This window comes from Lutra lutra, chromosome 15 (assembly GCF_902655055.1).
Source record: "Lutra lutra chromosome 15, mLutLut1.2, whole genome shotgun sequence".
In the NCBI taxonomy this organism is placed as follows: Eukaryota; Metazoa; Chordata; class Mammalia; order Carnivora; family Mustelidae; genus Lutra; species Lutra lutra.
In genome coordinates, this window is record NC_062292.1 from 59,204,662 (window position 1) to 59,222,604 (window position 17,943).

Below are 17,943 nucleotides of genomic sequence, written 5' to 3' on the forward strand. Positions count from 1 at the left end.
CTGAGCCCTTTGGTTTCCTTGCTAATTCTCTCTGCGTCACGCTGAGAACAAAAAATATTTTCCCTTCCTCTTCTCACTTTCTCCTTATAAAAACGTGTGTGTTTCCAAGTATGTTACATGTACAAGTTACCAGAGGTAAGAGATGCTTGAACCTGAGTTGAGTTAAAGAGGAGGAAAAAAAGACACGTCCCAAAATGAGTTTCATTTATATAATGAAAATAAATTTTTACACAATCAACAGAAACACATCAAGTTTTTTTTTTGCGAAAAATATTTTTAAATAAATTTTTGTCTTTTTTTTTTTTTTTTTACATTCTGATATACATATGTAACAAGGTTTATGGCACTGTAACCAGAATCAAATAAAAAAAAATAATAAGGGAAAAAGGTGGGAAGGAAAGTAATTGATTTTTATTGAATTCCTTTCTATCTCCAAGCTGGCAAATTTGCACTATTTGTCTATTATCGACTGCCAGCTCTAACTTGTTTGCACACTCAAAACACCATATTATTGCACAAGAAGCCAGTGAAGGCATATGGTAAAATGGTCAGTTCCTCGCTATTTCAAAAAAAAAAAAAAAAAAAAAAACCTCTTAAACTCAAAGAAGGGGGGAAAATAATCCAGAGTATGAAACACACAAAATCAACAGTATCTTTTGTCTCTTTAAGAATGTGGAGGGTTCTTAGACCACTTAAGCTGCCCTGATTTTCTCTTTGCACCAGTGAGTACTACAGGGCTTGGTTTGGTTGGGTTTTTTTTCCTGTGTGGATGGCCCAGGCAGCTCTCGGGCCTTTGTGATTCAATGTCTTTTTTGTCTCTTACTTTTGGCTCTTTTTAATTTGTTTAAGTTGTAGTATCTTCGGTCTATGAACCTGCACAGACTATTTAATCATAAACTCTACAAATAGCTTAAAAGGAAAAGGGGGGAAGAAATGAGTTTTATTATATTTTTATTGTTGGCTTTAAAAAATTACTCTAGCTCTAGCCTCCCTGCTTTATCAGTTCGAGGGAAGGAAATGTCAACGGCATCAAAAGATAATTTCTTCTCACACTTGTGAAAAGTAAAAAGTTATTAAACAAGTTTTGTTTCCATTCACAAACTTGACCCCCATCTAAAAAAAAAAAAGAAAAGAAAAGAAAAAAAGAAGAAGAAGAAAGAAAGAAAAAGGAAAAAAAAGAATCCATCCTTCTTTCTCTTTGTCTCTTAACGGAGACAAGTAATGCTTTCCATCCAGACGTGTGTCAGACGACCGTTTCCACGCCCATCAGCTTTGGTGTAAGGATCCGCGGTGTCACACCATTGTTCAGGTCTTCCTCAAACTCCAGTAACTGCCCCATGAAGTTAAGGTTTGGGGAAATAATTGGTCGTTTGCCTTTGACAAATTTATAGGCGTCAGTCATGGTCATCCGAGTGTGCTTCATCAAGTATGCAATGACGATGGTGGCAGAACGGGACACCCCGGCTTGGCAATGGATGAGAAGCCCTTTCCCACACTGGTGAGCTTCCTCTGGGAAAGGAGAGAGAAAGCCGAGAGGTGCAGGAAGGAAGAAAGATACGGAAAAAGAGAGATTAGCTTTCATCCAGACTGAACAACGTTCTCTTTTGTAAAGAGTAAAGAATAAATAAATTCAAATGGCTTTAAAACAAGGTATAATTTACTAGTTAATTGTATGGATTATGTTGCAACCTCTAGAAGTGGCTAAAAGCAATATTAGCATGAATAAGAATTTACATTTCTCCATTTAAAGAGAAAATGAGGGGAAGGAATCATTCCCAGAAACAGTTCACTGCCCAGGTGGTGGCCACTTAGGGCAGCCAGAGTTACAACACAGTTAACTTGCCTGTGAAGCAAGCCACGGATTAAGTAGACCCTTTTGATAAAGGATGTTAATTCCAATCACTAGGTTGTATGGTTTATCAAAACTAGTGTTGTTAACAATGTCTCTCCCAGCTGTGATAGAGGAAGAAAAAAAAAAAAAACATTTCTTTCTTTATATAATAGAATTGTTCTGTACAGGAACTGGTATTAAATAGATAAGGATTTCAGTCTTAATAAACTCTGTGATTTGAGAAATAAAACCCAACTAGAAAGCCGCTATGTTCAGCTTCTTACCAGAAAAGCTATTGCTGCAAATGTAGTTCAAGACTTGCAGCACTTGGGCACAAGACATCACCTGCACTGAACTGTCCAACACCCCCCGCCCCGCATCCCCAAGTGCTCTTCCAACATGGCGGTGATAACAAAGATGGAGGAATTCTAATGATGGCCCAGAAATCAGAGCAACTGAAAGTAGCAATACTTTGTAAGTTTTCAGATACATTAGAAGCTCAGGGGAATAGCTTATGGGCACTGCCTAAATGGATTCTTAATCACACTTCTAGACCAAAAGGCGTCCCAAAGAAAGCATCCCTGAAGGAATATCAAGTAGACGAAAGCACGGGAGGGGAGTGAGGAGGAGTGATCTAACTTAAACCACTTTTTTTTTAGCTTATTTATTTACTTAAGTAATCTCTACACCCAATGCAGGGCTCGAACTCATGACCCAGAGATCAAGAGCTGCATGCTCTTCCAACTGAGCCAGCCAGGTGCCCCTAAGTTAAACTAGTTCTATTGGCTACCTAGCCACAGACTGAGAAAACAAACATCATGCAAAATTCCATCTTAAAAATCTGTGAATTAAGCTTACTTCTCATAGATAAAAGTATCTGAAGAAAGTATTTCCCTTTTGCAATTTCTTCCCTTGAGCACACGTTATTCATTGACCTCCACTATGCGCTGCAAAGTGCTAGGTTTGACCACTGGTTCCACTACAGGCTAGATGAGTAACCCAGTGTGAGTCACCTGACTGCCCAGAGCTTCAACACCCCCCCCCCCCCCCCCCCCGTCTACATCATGGGAGGAATACTCATTAACAAGACTCAGGGAATGTGGGAATAATATCATCCAATTCAGGAATAAATAAATAGGCATAGTTAAATCCTAAACATACACTCTGCTTAGTTTGTATTAGACTCTCAGTAAATGTCATCATGGTTGCAAAAACTGCTGCTTTCCCTAAAGCTACACCATACGATTTCAGTTTATCTAATGATATAACAACAAAAATAACATTGTGCCTATACAGGCTGTGATGCCAAATTGTTCTTCAGGTTAAATGCTCTTTGTTACTTGTTTTGTTTTCCTTTTAAAAAAAATCAGATAAGTCTGAATAGCATATGAGGAATGCAGGGGCCTTGCTTGAAATCCTGTTGGGACAAGCATGTCTGATGCTACTCATTAAATGGAAAACAATCTCTTAACTTCCCCCAGCTGGAATTAAGTCAGATAAAATTGCAGCCATAACATCATATATCAACCAGAAAGCTCCTCATCTACTTGGTGACAAACAGTTCTTCCTCGGGGCTCAAAGTTTGATTCAAATATAATTAATAAAGAATCTGAGGTGTCTTTGCAGCCACAAATTAGTTAGTTGCCATTCAAGAACTAACAGAGCATTGGGAACACTGCCCCAGCGAATTGTAGAAAGGCCCCTGCCTTGTAGTCAAGAGCCTTGCGTTCTGCTCCCTTCTCCGACACTACAATTCTTACAATCTTGGAGAAGTCACTTTATTTTTCTGAGTTCAGTGACCACCCAGACTATGCTTCCAGACTGAAGAGTCCATGGTCCTGCATGGAAGGCACAATTAGCCAGGAAAACAGCTGGGTGACGAGACCAGAACTGCCAACTCTACAGCAAATCCACCAGACCCAAGGTTTTATTTTTGTTTTTTGTTTTTTTTCCTGATAAAGGAGCACCAAACATGAGTGCATTCTTCCTGGGACAGAGGCCAGTAACAACCTGCTACAATATTTAAGAAAAGTAGTGGATCACCTTTTTGTGATAATGAAGGTTGGAGTCACTTGAAAAAAAACTGTGGAGCATCTGCTAGGTGCCCAGGTGTCCCCCCCAAATGATAATTTGAGCCTTAAAACAGTTCAAGGCTATAGAAGCCGCAAAAATTAAAGTTAGGATTAGGGTTAGGCTGGTGGTTACTTCCTTCTGGAGACTGAAGTCTACTGTTATTAGAATTCCACCCTCGGGAACTACTCAGGCTACACAACCTGGTCTTTCCGACTTTGGGGTAAGTCTTATGAAATCTAGTACTATCTCGCTAATGCTCATTCATACCCTTCTGCTACCCAGTGTTTCAGAAGGGAGACAAAGCAAGTAGAAAGGAACAACAACTCAGCCCTCCACTCCTGTCTCCCCTGTGCTGATGTGACATGTAAAAGATGTTCACGACAGCACTGTTCTACTGCAAAACATTCTTCAGAAGCAGGCTTTCAGCAAACGCCACCTTTGCCTCAACCTCGCATAAAGAAGCTATCCCAAGTGCAGATGAATTCAGCCCCAGGTAAGGGAAAAATGGGCAAGTTTGGAAGTGGTATCGTCTTCACTGTATTTTACCTCTTGCAAGGCGAGGGCAGACATGGTCGACCAGATAGCCACAGCACCAGCTCTGGCCTCCCAGGGCTTTCCTCTCCATTACTTCTTTTGCAATTCTGGGACAGAACATATCCGTGCGCATCCCTACAATCTTTTCATTGAGAAGGAGAGGGATGTTGGTTGGGATTTCCCCAACCAAACGGAATCACTGTTTCTTTATACCCATCCCAGGGGCTCCCATGCATTTGTTCAACGGGCCGTGACTAAGAAGAACACTTTGGCCACACCAGGTGGCAAAGCCTGAAAACACCTCAGAGCAGCTTTTTGGCAACACAGGCATAAACCTTGGGCTTGATATCAAAGCAAAACTGGAGGGGCAAAGAAGGTGGAAGACGAGGAGTCCCCTTGGGAGATAGTTACCGATGAACTCAAAAGCTTCTTCAAAGTACTGCCTCAGGTTCTGCTTGTTGCTGTCAGTAGCCGGCAGCCTCTTGTAGTTGAACAGCCCTTTCTCGTAGTGGTAGAGGGGCAGGTGAGTGGTGACGTTGATGACGTAGCCGATGTTCAGCCGCTGCATGGTGTCCAGGTCCTGAGCGTCCTGCTCATTGCCGAGGAACAGGAAGGGCAAGATGGGCGTCAGCTCCGCATTCTCGATGTCAGGGGTGGTGGGGATGGACTGAGGTAGCTTGCTCGGGGCTGCAGACGCACCGCCCCCCACCTCCCGGCACTCTTGGAGCTGGAGGGAGTTGTCACAGAGGTTTTCATGGTTCTGCTTAAAACTGCTAAGTCCACCTGGAGCAAACACACAGAAAGTGACCGTGACCATCCCTAGAACTTCAGAGTTGCAGAAAATGCCGCTGTCCCCAGAGACAGTAAGTGCATTCTTGCAGAGGCACGTTTCTAAAAAAATAAGATCAGAACAAAAATGCAAGGCCATTTGGAGATCCAGGACAAGCTTCAGAGGATCTCACTGCATGTGGTACTGTCGCAATGTGGCTCTTTACACAAACCGTGGCATGTTCCCCTGGAAAGAGTTCATTTGCAGCACCAGGCAATTTTATCAGGAGCAGATTTGACCTGCCTCAAGGTGCCATATGCTCAGCGGCCTACATAGAACCTTGTACTTTGGGAGCCAGGGAAAGCATGGCCAACCTCCGTGGGCAGCGTAGGCACGCCTCGCACTCTTCCATAAACTGACCTCACCCAGAAAGACAAGTCAGCTCCCAATACGGAAGAGTGGCTATGGACAGGGACCTTGGAAGACCCAGATTACCTTGGCTATAGTCCCAGGAACACAACTTCTTGGCTCTGTGACTTAGGCAAGTTAATTTCTCTCTCTGTGCTTGTGGTTCCCCATCTATAAAATGGGGGTAATAGCATCTACCTTTTAGTGTGACTGGGAGTCTGGACTTAATGAATACAGGCAAAGTGTGCAAACCACCCCCCATGAATAAGTCCAGCAGCACTTTGAGGAATAGAGCTTAAGAAAGTGATCTAACCAAAATATCCAGCTAGATGTACAAAGAGGTTTATATAGCATTATCTGTTTTACAGAAAAGGCCAAGGACAAAAACAAATCTTAAAAAATGAAAAGTTATCATTTTCATTCAATGGAATGTTATGTAGCCATTAAAAGTTGTGAAAGGAATATGGAAACAAAGAAAATGTTTCTATATAATGTTAAATGAAACAAAGCCAATTCAAAAACATTCACCATACTCGTGATCAGAAACTAAAAGACCATGCAAAAAAGAGCACTTGTTTAAGGTAGGAAATTTATGGATCACAGTTTCTTTAACTTTTTCCTTTAACATTTGTTAGATGTATCATACACATGCAGAACCCCAAAGGATTATCAGGAGGGTCAAATGACACAATGTACATATAAGATCCAGGAAATCTGAGTTGATATTATTCCCACCAAATGGGCTCTAATTCTCATCAAACAACTACATACCCTGGCTTTCCCTTTGAAAGGAGGGGGAAGTTAGAGACCTCCTAAAACCTGAAAGCCTCCAGAACACAACATTTATGCCCTCTGATAGTTTTAGGAGATAAGGCCAGAAACACAGAGTTGGTACAGGATACGGTTGTGTTGAAATAGACAGGAAGTTTATCTGTCCAGTGGTTTCTGAACGTAACTTAGGCCTTCCCCATTTCAAGTCTCATCTTTGGTATCTACAGCAGGAGCTCCAGACTATAACCTAGACCAAGTCTCAAGGCTGTGCTTGCCCAGAACACAGCCAGCTAGGCGTGACAACCCGGCAAGTCCTATTTTCATTAAGGTCCAGTGGTGGCACAAAGATCATTCAAAAAGGGTAATATTATGGTCACTCAGTTCATTCATTCATCGGTAAGTGCCAAAACCTATCTTTGCTTTTTGAAAAGAAAAACAGGAGCTACAAATTCATTTTAATGGATTTCTAGAATTAAACTCTGCCTTTACATATTACTAGTTTACTCTGCTATGAAATCATGATTAAAAAGTTTGTCTGTGCCCTAAGAGATTATTTTTAAAGTAAAGAGAAGAAATGGAAAACAAGAAAGACTTCAGTAGTGACTACTTCCTAAAAAAAAATTGAAATTACCCACCATCACCATTACAAACCCCATGAAAGAGACTATGAAGAGTTATTTAAAAATCCGCTCAGCTTTGCCTCCATAAAATCCAAGTAAACAATTCACACTGATTCTGTGATGGGAACCTAATTCACTTTTTTTTTTTTTCTCCTTAAGAAAAGGGCAGTGGTTACACTTTTTCATATGAGAGGAAAGACCAACAAAATAAATTCAAAAGAAGTCTCTAAGGGGTGCGGGGAGGGGGGGCTTTTGTCTATTCTTATTTAGGGTACTCAAGCTGTAATTTGTCTTAAAAGCAGCTAGTTTAAAAAAAAAATGCATGCCAAAAAAACCCACACACAGAAAAAAGCAGCATACAGCTTTTTAAAATTCTGTCTCTACACCTCCTTTCCCCATGACATCAGCTGGAGGCTCCCCACCTGCCCAGTTGCCATAGCAGTTACACAAAGACATACAATGACATCAGTTGGCATGATATCAGCTCTTTGAGTACAAACAATACAAGAAGAACTACTTTGTTTAAGGCCTTTGGTGCAACTGTGTTCTGGGGAGCCAATGATGTAATGCTAACAGGTGGCATGGGCCTTCCATTTGCCTAATGGGGGGAAAAAACCCATGGGGGAGGGGAGAAGGGAATTTGAGACAGACAGACACAGAATGTTTCGAATCCCAGGGGTGCCCATGTGCAAAACTACATGTATATGGTATGTTTAAGCCATGTAGGAACTCTGCTCATCACTATTTGGAGATGGAGAGGATAGAAAAGGAAATGTTATGAGTCAAACACAGGAGTTGGACAAGAAAATCCTCCTTGAGGGGCATGAAGAAACAGTCTCCTGTTCACTTGTTGGTCTGCTGACCAACGCAGGCACCAGTTCTCACTAAGGGTCGTGCATATCCACACACAGCAGTCACGCAACTCTCCCAGGGCAAGGGGGGTGCTCCAAGCCAAACCAACCAGTCAGATCTCACAATGGTGTTTTTTTTAGAGAAATGTCTGCAGAGAGGATGGTTTTCTTCTCTTGGAGATTAGACTTGGAAGCTGGGGAAGGAGGGCAGGAAAGACTAAGGCTAATATGGTTTTCTCCTCCAACCACCTTCCCCCCACCCTATCCCACTAGGGGCTGAACAGCCTGATCACTTAATGAGGAGACTGATTATGTCCTGTTCCTTATTACTACATAAGAACATTCTAACAGGATAACTAACAAGTGAGGTAGAGACAAAGTAGCTGGTGATTAAGAGCACATGTTAGAGGCGGACAGATCCAGGCTACAATGTTGATTCTGTCCCATGAGAGCTGTGAGTCATGATGCAAATCACTGTCCCTCACTAAGCTTCAGTTTACTGATCTGTAAAGTGGGCATAATGTCACCTACCCATGGAGCTGTGGTAGGGGCAGCCTACGAAAACATGGTGATCTATGACCAGACATTTGATAAATAATGTCTTCTTACTCTGCTATCATCACTGTCCGTGTCCTCATCTCCCTTTGATCTGTCCACACTGCAGTCCATGAGAACCCTAAGTGCTTGGCAGTGGTTCTCAGGCCAGTGTGGATCTCAGTCCCAGCCCTGATGACACAAGCTACCAGATCCTGAGCAAATTTCTTACCTCCTGGTTCCTCAGTTTCCCCAGATATAAAACAGGGATAATAATCATACCTACCTCACATTACTGTTTTGAGGATTAGACTGGTTAGTAAAAATAAAGTATTTTGAAACAACATCTATCCATGGTAAGCCTTTTTTGTTTTCATTACTTTGGGAAACCACTATTTTAAAGATCTAAAAAATTTTTTTTCTTTTCCTTAATAAAAAGACTCAATGATCAGTAAGCAAATGTTCCGGAGTTTTTACTTTTAACATTTTATTTCAAAAGAGCTAAGGCCGGGGCTCCTGGGTGACTCAGTGGGTTAAGCCTCTGCCTTTGGCTCAGGTCATGATCTCGGGGTCCGGGGATCGAGCCCCACATCAGGCTCTCTGCTTGGCGGGGAGCCTGCTTCCCCCTCTTTCTCTGCCTGCCTCTCTGCCTACTTGTGATCTCTCTCTCTCTCTCTGTCAAATAAATAAATAAAATCTTAAAAAAAAAAAAAGAGCTAAGGCCTAATGGATCTGAGTGGTTTTAACATTTAAATAATATACTTTTATCATAAAGAAAGCCACAGCTCCCTATTCTTCCTAAACAAATAGATTTGATTTCCTTTGTCCTCGCTTTCCCAATAAAAACTGCGTATTTTTTGAATTTCTGTGTGGTTGTTTTTTTGGTTTGGTTTGGTTTGGTTTTGGGGGTTTTGTTTGCTTGTTTTTTCCAGAGAGACAGAGTATGTTTTAAATAAAAGTGTTCTTGGCCCCTCCCTTCTCCCCACGCCCTAGTCCCCACCGGGCTGAGCCACCTTCTTGCGCACACAATTACCTGTAGTCACAGCGCAAATAGTTTCAAGGCACGAGCAACACTGCTGGGGGCAAACATTTCCAACCTTATCTCAAAACTAGGTTCTCTGCCAAAATGAGCATGGTCAGCACTTTGATTCTGAATGGGAACAACAAAGAAGATTCTACCCCTAAAGAAAAATATGTAGAAATACAAGTCCTGGTTTCTTCCAACAGCACTGCCACAGACCCACAGAAGCAAGGGACTCTGGTTTTAGTGGCAAAGCCCTTTGTAGCTTGGTTTCCGCTCCTGCTGCTGTTTTGGCCATCGTGCAGTTCTAGAAGCAGCAGAGCCTTCTGTGATATGATTCAGAAGTGGTGCTCCGGGTGGCAACGGAAGGAACCACGTCCAAAATGCAGGAGCTATAAACAAGAGATTTGCATATTCTGAAGATGGACAACACTTTCGCACACACACTTTCAGGTTTCCTGTGAAGCCGGAAAGTGAGCACTCTCCAGAGATGTCAGGACAACTCTCACTGAAGGCCAGCAAGTGGAATAAACACCCAAAGAGAGATGGAGAGGGATGAAAATGCAACTTCTACCAGCTTGCGGCGAGCACACCGATCACCCCTTTTTGTTGTCTGTTTTCTCTTAGGGGGAGACTAGACTTTATTTATTAGTTTTTTTTTTTAAAAAGATTTATTTATTTATTTCAGAGAGAGAGAGAATGCAAGCAGTGGGGAGGAGCAGAGAGAGAGTAAGAGAGAGACCCTCTCTGCTGAGTGCAGAGCCTGACGCCGGACTTGATCTCACAACTCTGAGATCATGACCTGATCCAAATCAAGAGCTGGATGCTCTACGGACTAAAGCCTGGGTGAGCAGTCTTTTAAAGTAAAATGGTACTTTGATGACAGTGGTTAAGAACATAGACTGTGGAGGCACACCGCTTGGTTTCAAAATCCTGCACAGCTGTGTTACCTCGGGCAAGTTATTTAATATCCCTGCCCCTCTGTTTCCACGTCCACAATATGTAGTTAACCCTGGTATCCATCTCCTAGGTCTCTTAACATGGATAAAACGATACCTGAGTTAGATATTATTACTACCAAGGGGAGAGCTATTGGTGTAAAACGGGCCCTAAAGGATCCTATTTTGTGGGTCCTTCAGGCAACTGCAATGCATCAAAGAAGACTCCCGAGATTCTTATACACAAGGACCCTTGTGGAAGAAACAAAGCCTGGATCAATTGGAGGGGACGCCAGGCTTCCTGTGCTGAAACGCTCAAAGACAGGGCCATCGTGATGTCATGCTTTTCAAGGCAGAAAACCACCCACCTTCACGGGAGAAGTATTTGGGATAGCAGCTAAAGCCATACAGGATACTGTTCCTGCTTTACATGGAATTGTCTTCATAGTCCACAGACTGTATTTTATAGTAGGGATGATTTCAAGTTCAACGGCTGCTGGTGTCCCCTATACTGTCCTATGACCCTGTCCCCAGGCAATGTGTGGGGCGTCTATATTAAAGAGAGAGACTGCGTCCAGTGAGAGCGCTGTCAGTAGGTATAGGAAGAAACAAAGGGATCAAGAAACACTTCTGTTACCTAAGAAAGAGGGAGACTTGGGAGGCTGGGTCCTGCAGTTCGGTTAGTGAGGCCTGAGTCAGGGATGAGTCTCCCTGTGATCCCTACAATCACACCGTTTCATTTCTTACACGTGAAATGTCCAACGTGAGAAAAGATATAAACAAAGAGGTATCATTAAGCTTAGCCTTCTTAACAACATCAGGATCTTGAATCCAACGGAACACATATTGATGATTTGGACAAATATTGTTAAGTGTTCCAGGAAGATATATCTGTGTCGCCTTGTGGGTTTTGTTTTGTTTTGTTTTGTTTTATTGTTGTTGCTTTTTTGTTTTTTAATTCTCTGGTCTCTTTGATAGGAGATACAAGTTATCTACAGATATATTTTAAAAGCCAACTCTATAAGGTGGTCTCTGACATATAAGGCAGCAGGGGGAAATCCTTGCCTTGATTCAGAATAGTGGCTTGACCCCATGCCAGCTGTGTGGCTTTCTGAACAATAGTTACTGGGTGTTTCTTATTTTTCCTTAAGTATAAAACGGGAATACTACTTACTACTCAGGTCTCCTATAATGATTCATGGAAACCACTAGTGAAACACCCATCCTCCTTTTTTTTTTTTTTTTAAGATTTTATTTATTTATTTGACAGACAGAGATCACAAGTAGGCAGAGAGGCAGACAGATAGAGAGAGAGGGGGAAGCAGGCTCCCTGCAGAGCACAGAGCCCGATGTGGGGCTCGATCCCAGGACACTGGGACCATGACCTGAGCCGAAGGCAGAGGCTTTAACCCACTGAGCCACCCAGGTGCCCCCCCATCCTCCTATCTTTAAGAAGATTTTCAAACCCGTAGCTATTTGCATAAGAATTGTCCTTGGGGCCACCAAGACAAGGAGCACTCTGGGGGTCAGGTGCCAGAGGACAACTGTACTCTGGAGGGTCAGAGTTGGGGGCTGAGCTAGATAGAGGTGGGGCCACGAAAGAAGACACAGTTGTTTCGGAGACAGAGAGACATGAAGAAAAGAACATCTGCCAGCACCAGTCCCAAGCAAGGGAAAGGCTGTCAAAGCAGAGCCCACAGGGCACCCTGCCTACAGCCCTGCTCTTGGAATGGTCAATTTGGTCCCAGCTTACATTCCACTAATGCAAGAGGAAATGGCTTGCAGAATGGGGGCTAAGTCTGGTGGTTGGTGATCTCCCCTGGAAACTTCCTTATATTCAGTTATTTGTGTTCTAAGATGTCAATAGAGGGAGGATATATAGGGTCATCAATACACATAAATGCATGCCTGGCAAATTCTATGGAAATACATACACACACACACACATATACATGTACATACATACACACATATATATACATACACACACATATATTTCTAGAAATTTTAGAAATAGAGATATAGAAAAATTGTGTGCATGTATAACTTTTCCATTCCTATAATTCCTCAATTAGTTGAGACATTCAAAATTTTGCTTGGGGTCACCGTATAAAATCTCAGTTCAAGCATCTGTAATAGGCTCACATGCAACATCACTTCACAACTAAAACTGCACTTTTAATGTTTACTCTTTTTTTTTTCTTCCTATGTATATCTAAATTAATCGTTTTAATAGAACTTCGGTTCTTGGAGAGCAGGAATAGTCTTATTTAAATCCCTCAGTACACAGGGTTTTGCCAAATGTCACAGGAAGACAGGCAGTTTCTTGATATATTTGATACCAATAACTGTAGGGAAGAGCTACTGAGATAGATGATCAATCCCTTTTTGGAAATAATTTACAAACATGAAAAGATAAAGTAAAAAGTTCTCTCTGATGTGCACTTTACCTAGTGACAAATCATAGGTAGAAAGTATTTCAAGAATGTCCCTCACAGGGGTGCTGGGGGGCTCTGTCGGTTAAGCGTCTGTCATGATCCCAGAGTCCTGGGTTGGAGCCCCACATTAAGGGGGAGGTCCTTGCTCAGCAGGGAGTCTGCTTCTCCCTCTGACTCTCCGCCGGTATTGTGCTGTCTTGCACACTTTCTCTCTCAAATAAATAAATTCTTTAAAAAAATATACATAGCACGCCCTTCACAAAACTGTCTCCTATAACAGACTATATAGGTCACTCTTGTTCTTATCCTTGATATTACTTAATCTAACCAAGAGGTATTTAGTTATGTTTTAAAGAAATTTCCTGAAAAGTTTATACTAGAATTTTCTCAAATTTTGAGTTTAAATAATAAAGTCCTTTCAAAGGATTTTCTACTGGACAAAAATCATAAATTAGACCACTGACAATCACCCCAAATAAACATTGCTTGTTTATTGTCTAGTCATCGTAACTCAAGTAACTCACTCATTTTTATATTCTTGAGATTACAACCCTTGCTCTCAGCACAATCTGGTAGATTAATAAAATCCAGCATTGGAAAAGAAGCTACTACACGACCTTAATCTGTATCAAGAACTAAAATCAGCCTTTGCCCGTTCCCAGTCTTTGTACAATTTGCAATGAGCTCTCAGCTTCAATTTTGTCTCTATGTGCTTTTATAACTATTTTCGATCATTAACTTGTTTGAGAGCCCTTCTTTCTTATGTTTTAAAAGACACTGCTTCCTTCTTTGATCGATCAAATCTTTGTAGTATCCTCAGTGGAAATATTTTTTTTTTATAAATACATGCATAAATAGTTATTTCAAAAAAGTAAACAGAATCAGAAAGATCCATGATTTTAGGAACCATGATTTTAAAAAGTTGAAAATGAAGCTCTGATTGTAGCCTTTCCAAGGAATGCTGATGCTGGCACGTTTCTGTCCAAATTCCAAAGATGCTGTCTCTGTCCCCACCACCCCACATACCTCCCAGCTCAGAAGTTGCCTTCCTGGGCATCCAATCGCCCTCACTGCTGAACAGGTCAGAACAGTGCCCAGATTCCCTCTTCAGCCTTGGGCAGGAGCTCCAGTGCACTAAAAAAGCACTTTCTCGGGGCACCTGGGTGGCTCAGTGGGTTAAAGCCTCTGCCTTAGGCTCAGGTCATGATCTTAGGGTCCTGGGATTGAGCCCGGAATTGGGCTCTCTGCTCATCAGGAAGCCTGCTTCCCCCTCTCTCTCTGCCTGCCTCTCTGCCTACTTGTGATCTCTGTCAAATAAATAAAATAAAAATCTTAAAAAAAAAAAAAAAAAACACTTTCTCCCATGAAGGGAGGTGCACTTCTAATGGGCCCCCCAACACCATCCCAACTTTGAGGCTTTCATGGGTAACCAGGGTTCAGGATTCCCCAAGTGTAATTCCTGCGTGTCGGGGGAGCACAAGCTGGATGGCTGGAGAGGATTCTTCACCAGGATGTAAACACAGCCTGTTTCTTTAAATCTGTGACCTCATGTATTTACATTAGAACAGAAAGCACTGCCAGAAGCAACAGCTGATGACAGTCATGTAATTTTCCACAAAGACAACAATCAAACAGCTTCATGTTATTTTAATGAGCAGATGACTTTTCTGTGAGTGGGATTTGAACTGTAAGATTTCAGAGTTCCCACAGACCCAGGAACCCCCTCAGGTTCTTGCAGGACTCACTTGGCCCCCCTTCAATTTGCTCCCTCTGCCCTCCTCCCTCTCCCTGCCTCCCCTTGTCTCTCTCAGAAACCCTACGGAGAATAAGGGAAGAAAACAAGAGGGGATATTCTACCTGGAACAGGTATGATGCTTGGCCTGCCAATGAATCCGCAGATGATTTCTGAAACCCATTTTTTTTTAAAGATTTTATTTATTTATTTGACAGAGAGATCACAAGCAGGCAGAGAGGCAGACAGAGAGAGAGGAGGAAGCAGGCTCCCCGCTGAGCAGAGAGCCCAATGCGGGGCTCGATCCCAGGACTCTGAGATCATGACCCGAGCCGAAGGCAGCGGCTTAACCCACTGAGCCACCCAGGCGCCCCCTGAAACCCATTTTTAAAGAGTGCAGGGTAGGGATGGGAAAAGAGATCAGGCCCCTTCTCCTCCCCAGGCCCCATAGTGAGGCCCTGTTAATGCAGAAAACCCCATCTTGATACCCACTCTCCACATTCTGTCAGAAAGATTTCAAGAAGAACCACCTGGAAGGCAGGGGTGAGCATCATTGACTCCGGGGAGTCTGCTCCTCTGTCTGAGAGGCTGGGACAATCCCCCCCCCTCGCCCTATGGCCTGGCCTGGAATGGGCAGAGCGGCCATCCCTGGTGGGTCCAGTTGCCCCTTGCAGCCTCCCACTCCATCCGAAGACCTTCTTGTGGAATCTCATTCTCGCGGAGTCTACCTGACTCTAGAACAAGCTCCCCTGCCCCACTACCAAAAATGCCAGTGAAAGAGAGATGTAACTGTTTTCTCTTCACGACAGGGCTTTGGGACTCAATCGAGTGAATGGCTTTTGAGTGAATGGTGTGTGGAGAGAAAAGAAGGGAGGACCGGAACCGGAGGAAGTTCCAGCCCCAGGTCCCTGGAAAACTGCAAGTTTGGATTTCCCTTTCATTCCTCCAGCCTTCCACGTCTAAACTGTCCCAGAGTCTCAGCATAGACCAACCAGCTCCCAGGGACAAAGGCGCACCAGAAACACTCTGCTAGAGTCTCTGGGTTCTCTTAGACACACCAGGGATATCTATAGATGTTTCCCCTTTATAATCCCTCCCATCTAAGAATGAGCCCTCCCAAACTTTTTGGGATTTGAATGACATGCTGAAGATGTCCCCTTCCTCTCTCCACCCCTCTCCCTCCCCACAGGTCAGGGTCCAATGGGAGGAGATGGATGATAAACATATAAACACACAAAGAGAAAGGTAATGATTAATTATGATAAGGGACAGGAGGTGCCTTCCAGTTCCTGGGAGCTGGAAGAGGGAACTAATTAGATGGGTTTCAGGGAGAGCCTCCCTGGGGATGAGAAGGGACTGGCTGGTTTGGGAAAGGGGTAGAGGGCAGAGAGAACCACACTCTTTGCAAGGGCAGGATACTCCTATGCCCATGGTGACTCAGGGAGTCAGTCCCATGTTTGAAGCCTAATGAGCAGGCAGGGGGAGGGAGTGACCAGCAGAGTTAAAAAAAAAACCTCTGCAGAGGGCCTCTTAGGGACATTAAGCAGTGAGGAGGATTTTATTCTAAGTTCAGCAAGCAGGAAGCTCTTGAATGTTCAGAAGTCCATAATAGGGGATTATTATGTGTTTGAAAAGAAAAGGGGATCAAGAGAGAAGGGGGGGAAATTAATTTACCAGATGGTGTGATTTAACTCTACTCCAAAACCTGGGCATAAATCACACCCTTTCTTTCCCCAAATAACATCTTTTGTTCCTATAGGGACTGAACTGTGTCCCCAACTCCATGCCAAATTTGCATATTGAAGCCTGACACCGCCCCCAGCTCCAAAATGTGGTGGTATTGGGAGATGGGGGCCTTTGAGAGATCATTAGGTTTAGATGAGGACATGGGGTGGGGTCCTCATAAGAAGAGACAGAGAGCTTGGTAACTGTCTGTCCACCATCAGGGACACAGCAAGAAGGTGACCACCTACAAACTGGGAAGAGGACATTCTCCAGAACCTGACCATTCCAGCCCCCAGATCTCAGACTTCCAGCCTCCAGAACTGGGAGAAAATAAACTTCTGCTGTTTAAGTGACCCAGTCTATGGTATTTTGCAGATTAATACCGTACCACTTTTCATCAGCACCATAGCTGACTTGTTAAAAATACAAATTATAATTCCTACTTTCCAAGAGCCACACCCAAGCTTATGGAATACCTGAGAATCTGGCCCCTGGGAACCAAACCATGTCAGTACCATATCTTAAAATCAAGCCAGAGACGTTCCAAGTCAGGATGAGGATGCTGCCTATAGGACCAGCATGGCCATCAGAAGCAAGTCCATGGAACCCTCCAGAATCTTAGCTCCATGAGCCGGCTGCAAGTGGAAGAGCCTACTCCATTCCCAAAGACACCTACATCATTCGTTATACACTCCTTGTGGTTCAGCATTGACCCATGCTGTCCTCGCAACACCTCTGTGGGCTGAAGAACATTTTTGTTGGACAATTTCTGTGTATTTAGGAAGCTACTCTCTACCACGGTAGGGCTCCACCTTCTCTGTTAGCTAAAAACCTCAATACCGGTTAATCCATCAAGGCGGATTAAGGGAGGGGGAAAAAATCCATGAGATCATACTGGAAGGCTGCAGAGGGAAGAATGTTAACAGGAGGAGAGTGTTATAAAACACAAAGCCATATTTTTCCCAAGAGCTCAACCAGATACTCTCCACTATTATTTAATTCTCTGAAGAGAGGGAAAACATTCTTTGCTTTTCAGTGCAGAAGTTTAAATAATGAAGCATTGCTAAACAAACAAACAGAGGAAAGCCCAGTGAAGCTATTCATTAAACAACCCCAGTGTACAAAAAGGAGCATGGCTGCTAACAATCCAGCTCCCCCGAGGACCGACATTTGTCTTAGACCCCAAATTAAACACATCACAACTTCACAGCAAAAGTATGTTTTCCAATGGGATTTAAGTAGAGTCCAATTAAATAAATCTCTAGAAATATCAGGAGCAAAGCCTCAAGGGAGAGCATATTTCTACTGTGAAACATTCTCATTGGAAATTACATTCACAAAAGGTCATCTAGAAACATCCATGACAAGAGAAGGGGAGGAAAGGCAGGAAGCAAGGCAAAGGGACACACACGAAGCCCCGGGACAGCAATCCTGGGTGCATCTTCCTTCACCTGCTTTGAATGAAAGCCCCGTGTCCAAACAAACAGCGTTTATGACACTATTTTTTAAATATGCCCTGGAGGTCAAAGGCTGTAGCTTAGGGAATTCAGGAAGTGGAAGGGGAAAAGATCAAGCATCAACATCAAAATCCGATTGTTTCACAGAACCCATGTTTTCAGTTCACGAAAAGCATAACAACAAGTTCTTCAAGTCACCAAGCTGAATTCTATATTTGGCAAGAATAACGAAGCAAGCCTG

The 17,943-nt window shown here is 43.1% G+C and overlaps 1 protein-coding gene across 1 annotated transcript in view; it reads right to left on the reverse strand.

Moving 5' to 3' along the window:
- Positions 1-934: 934 nt before the first annotated feature.
- Positions 935-17,943, reverse strand: part of DUSP10 (dual specificity phosphatase 10) — a 38,823-nt gene continuing 21,814 nt past the window's right edge. Inside the window, exons 3-4 of the mRNA XM_047705156.1 lie at positions 4,850-5,221; positions 935-1,509 (exon numbers count right to left, since the gene is read on the reverse strand). Coding sequence (XP_047561112.1) covers positions 1,244-1,509; positions 4,850-5,221 — 638 coding nt within the window. The 3' untranslated portion in view covers positions 935-1,243. The remainder of the gene's footprint in view (positions 1,510-4,849; positions 5,222-17,943) is intronic.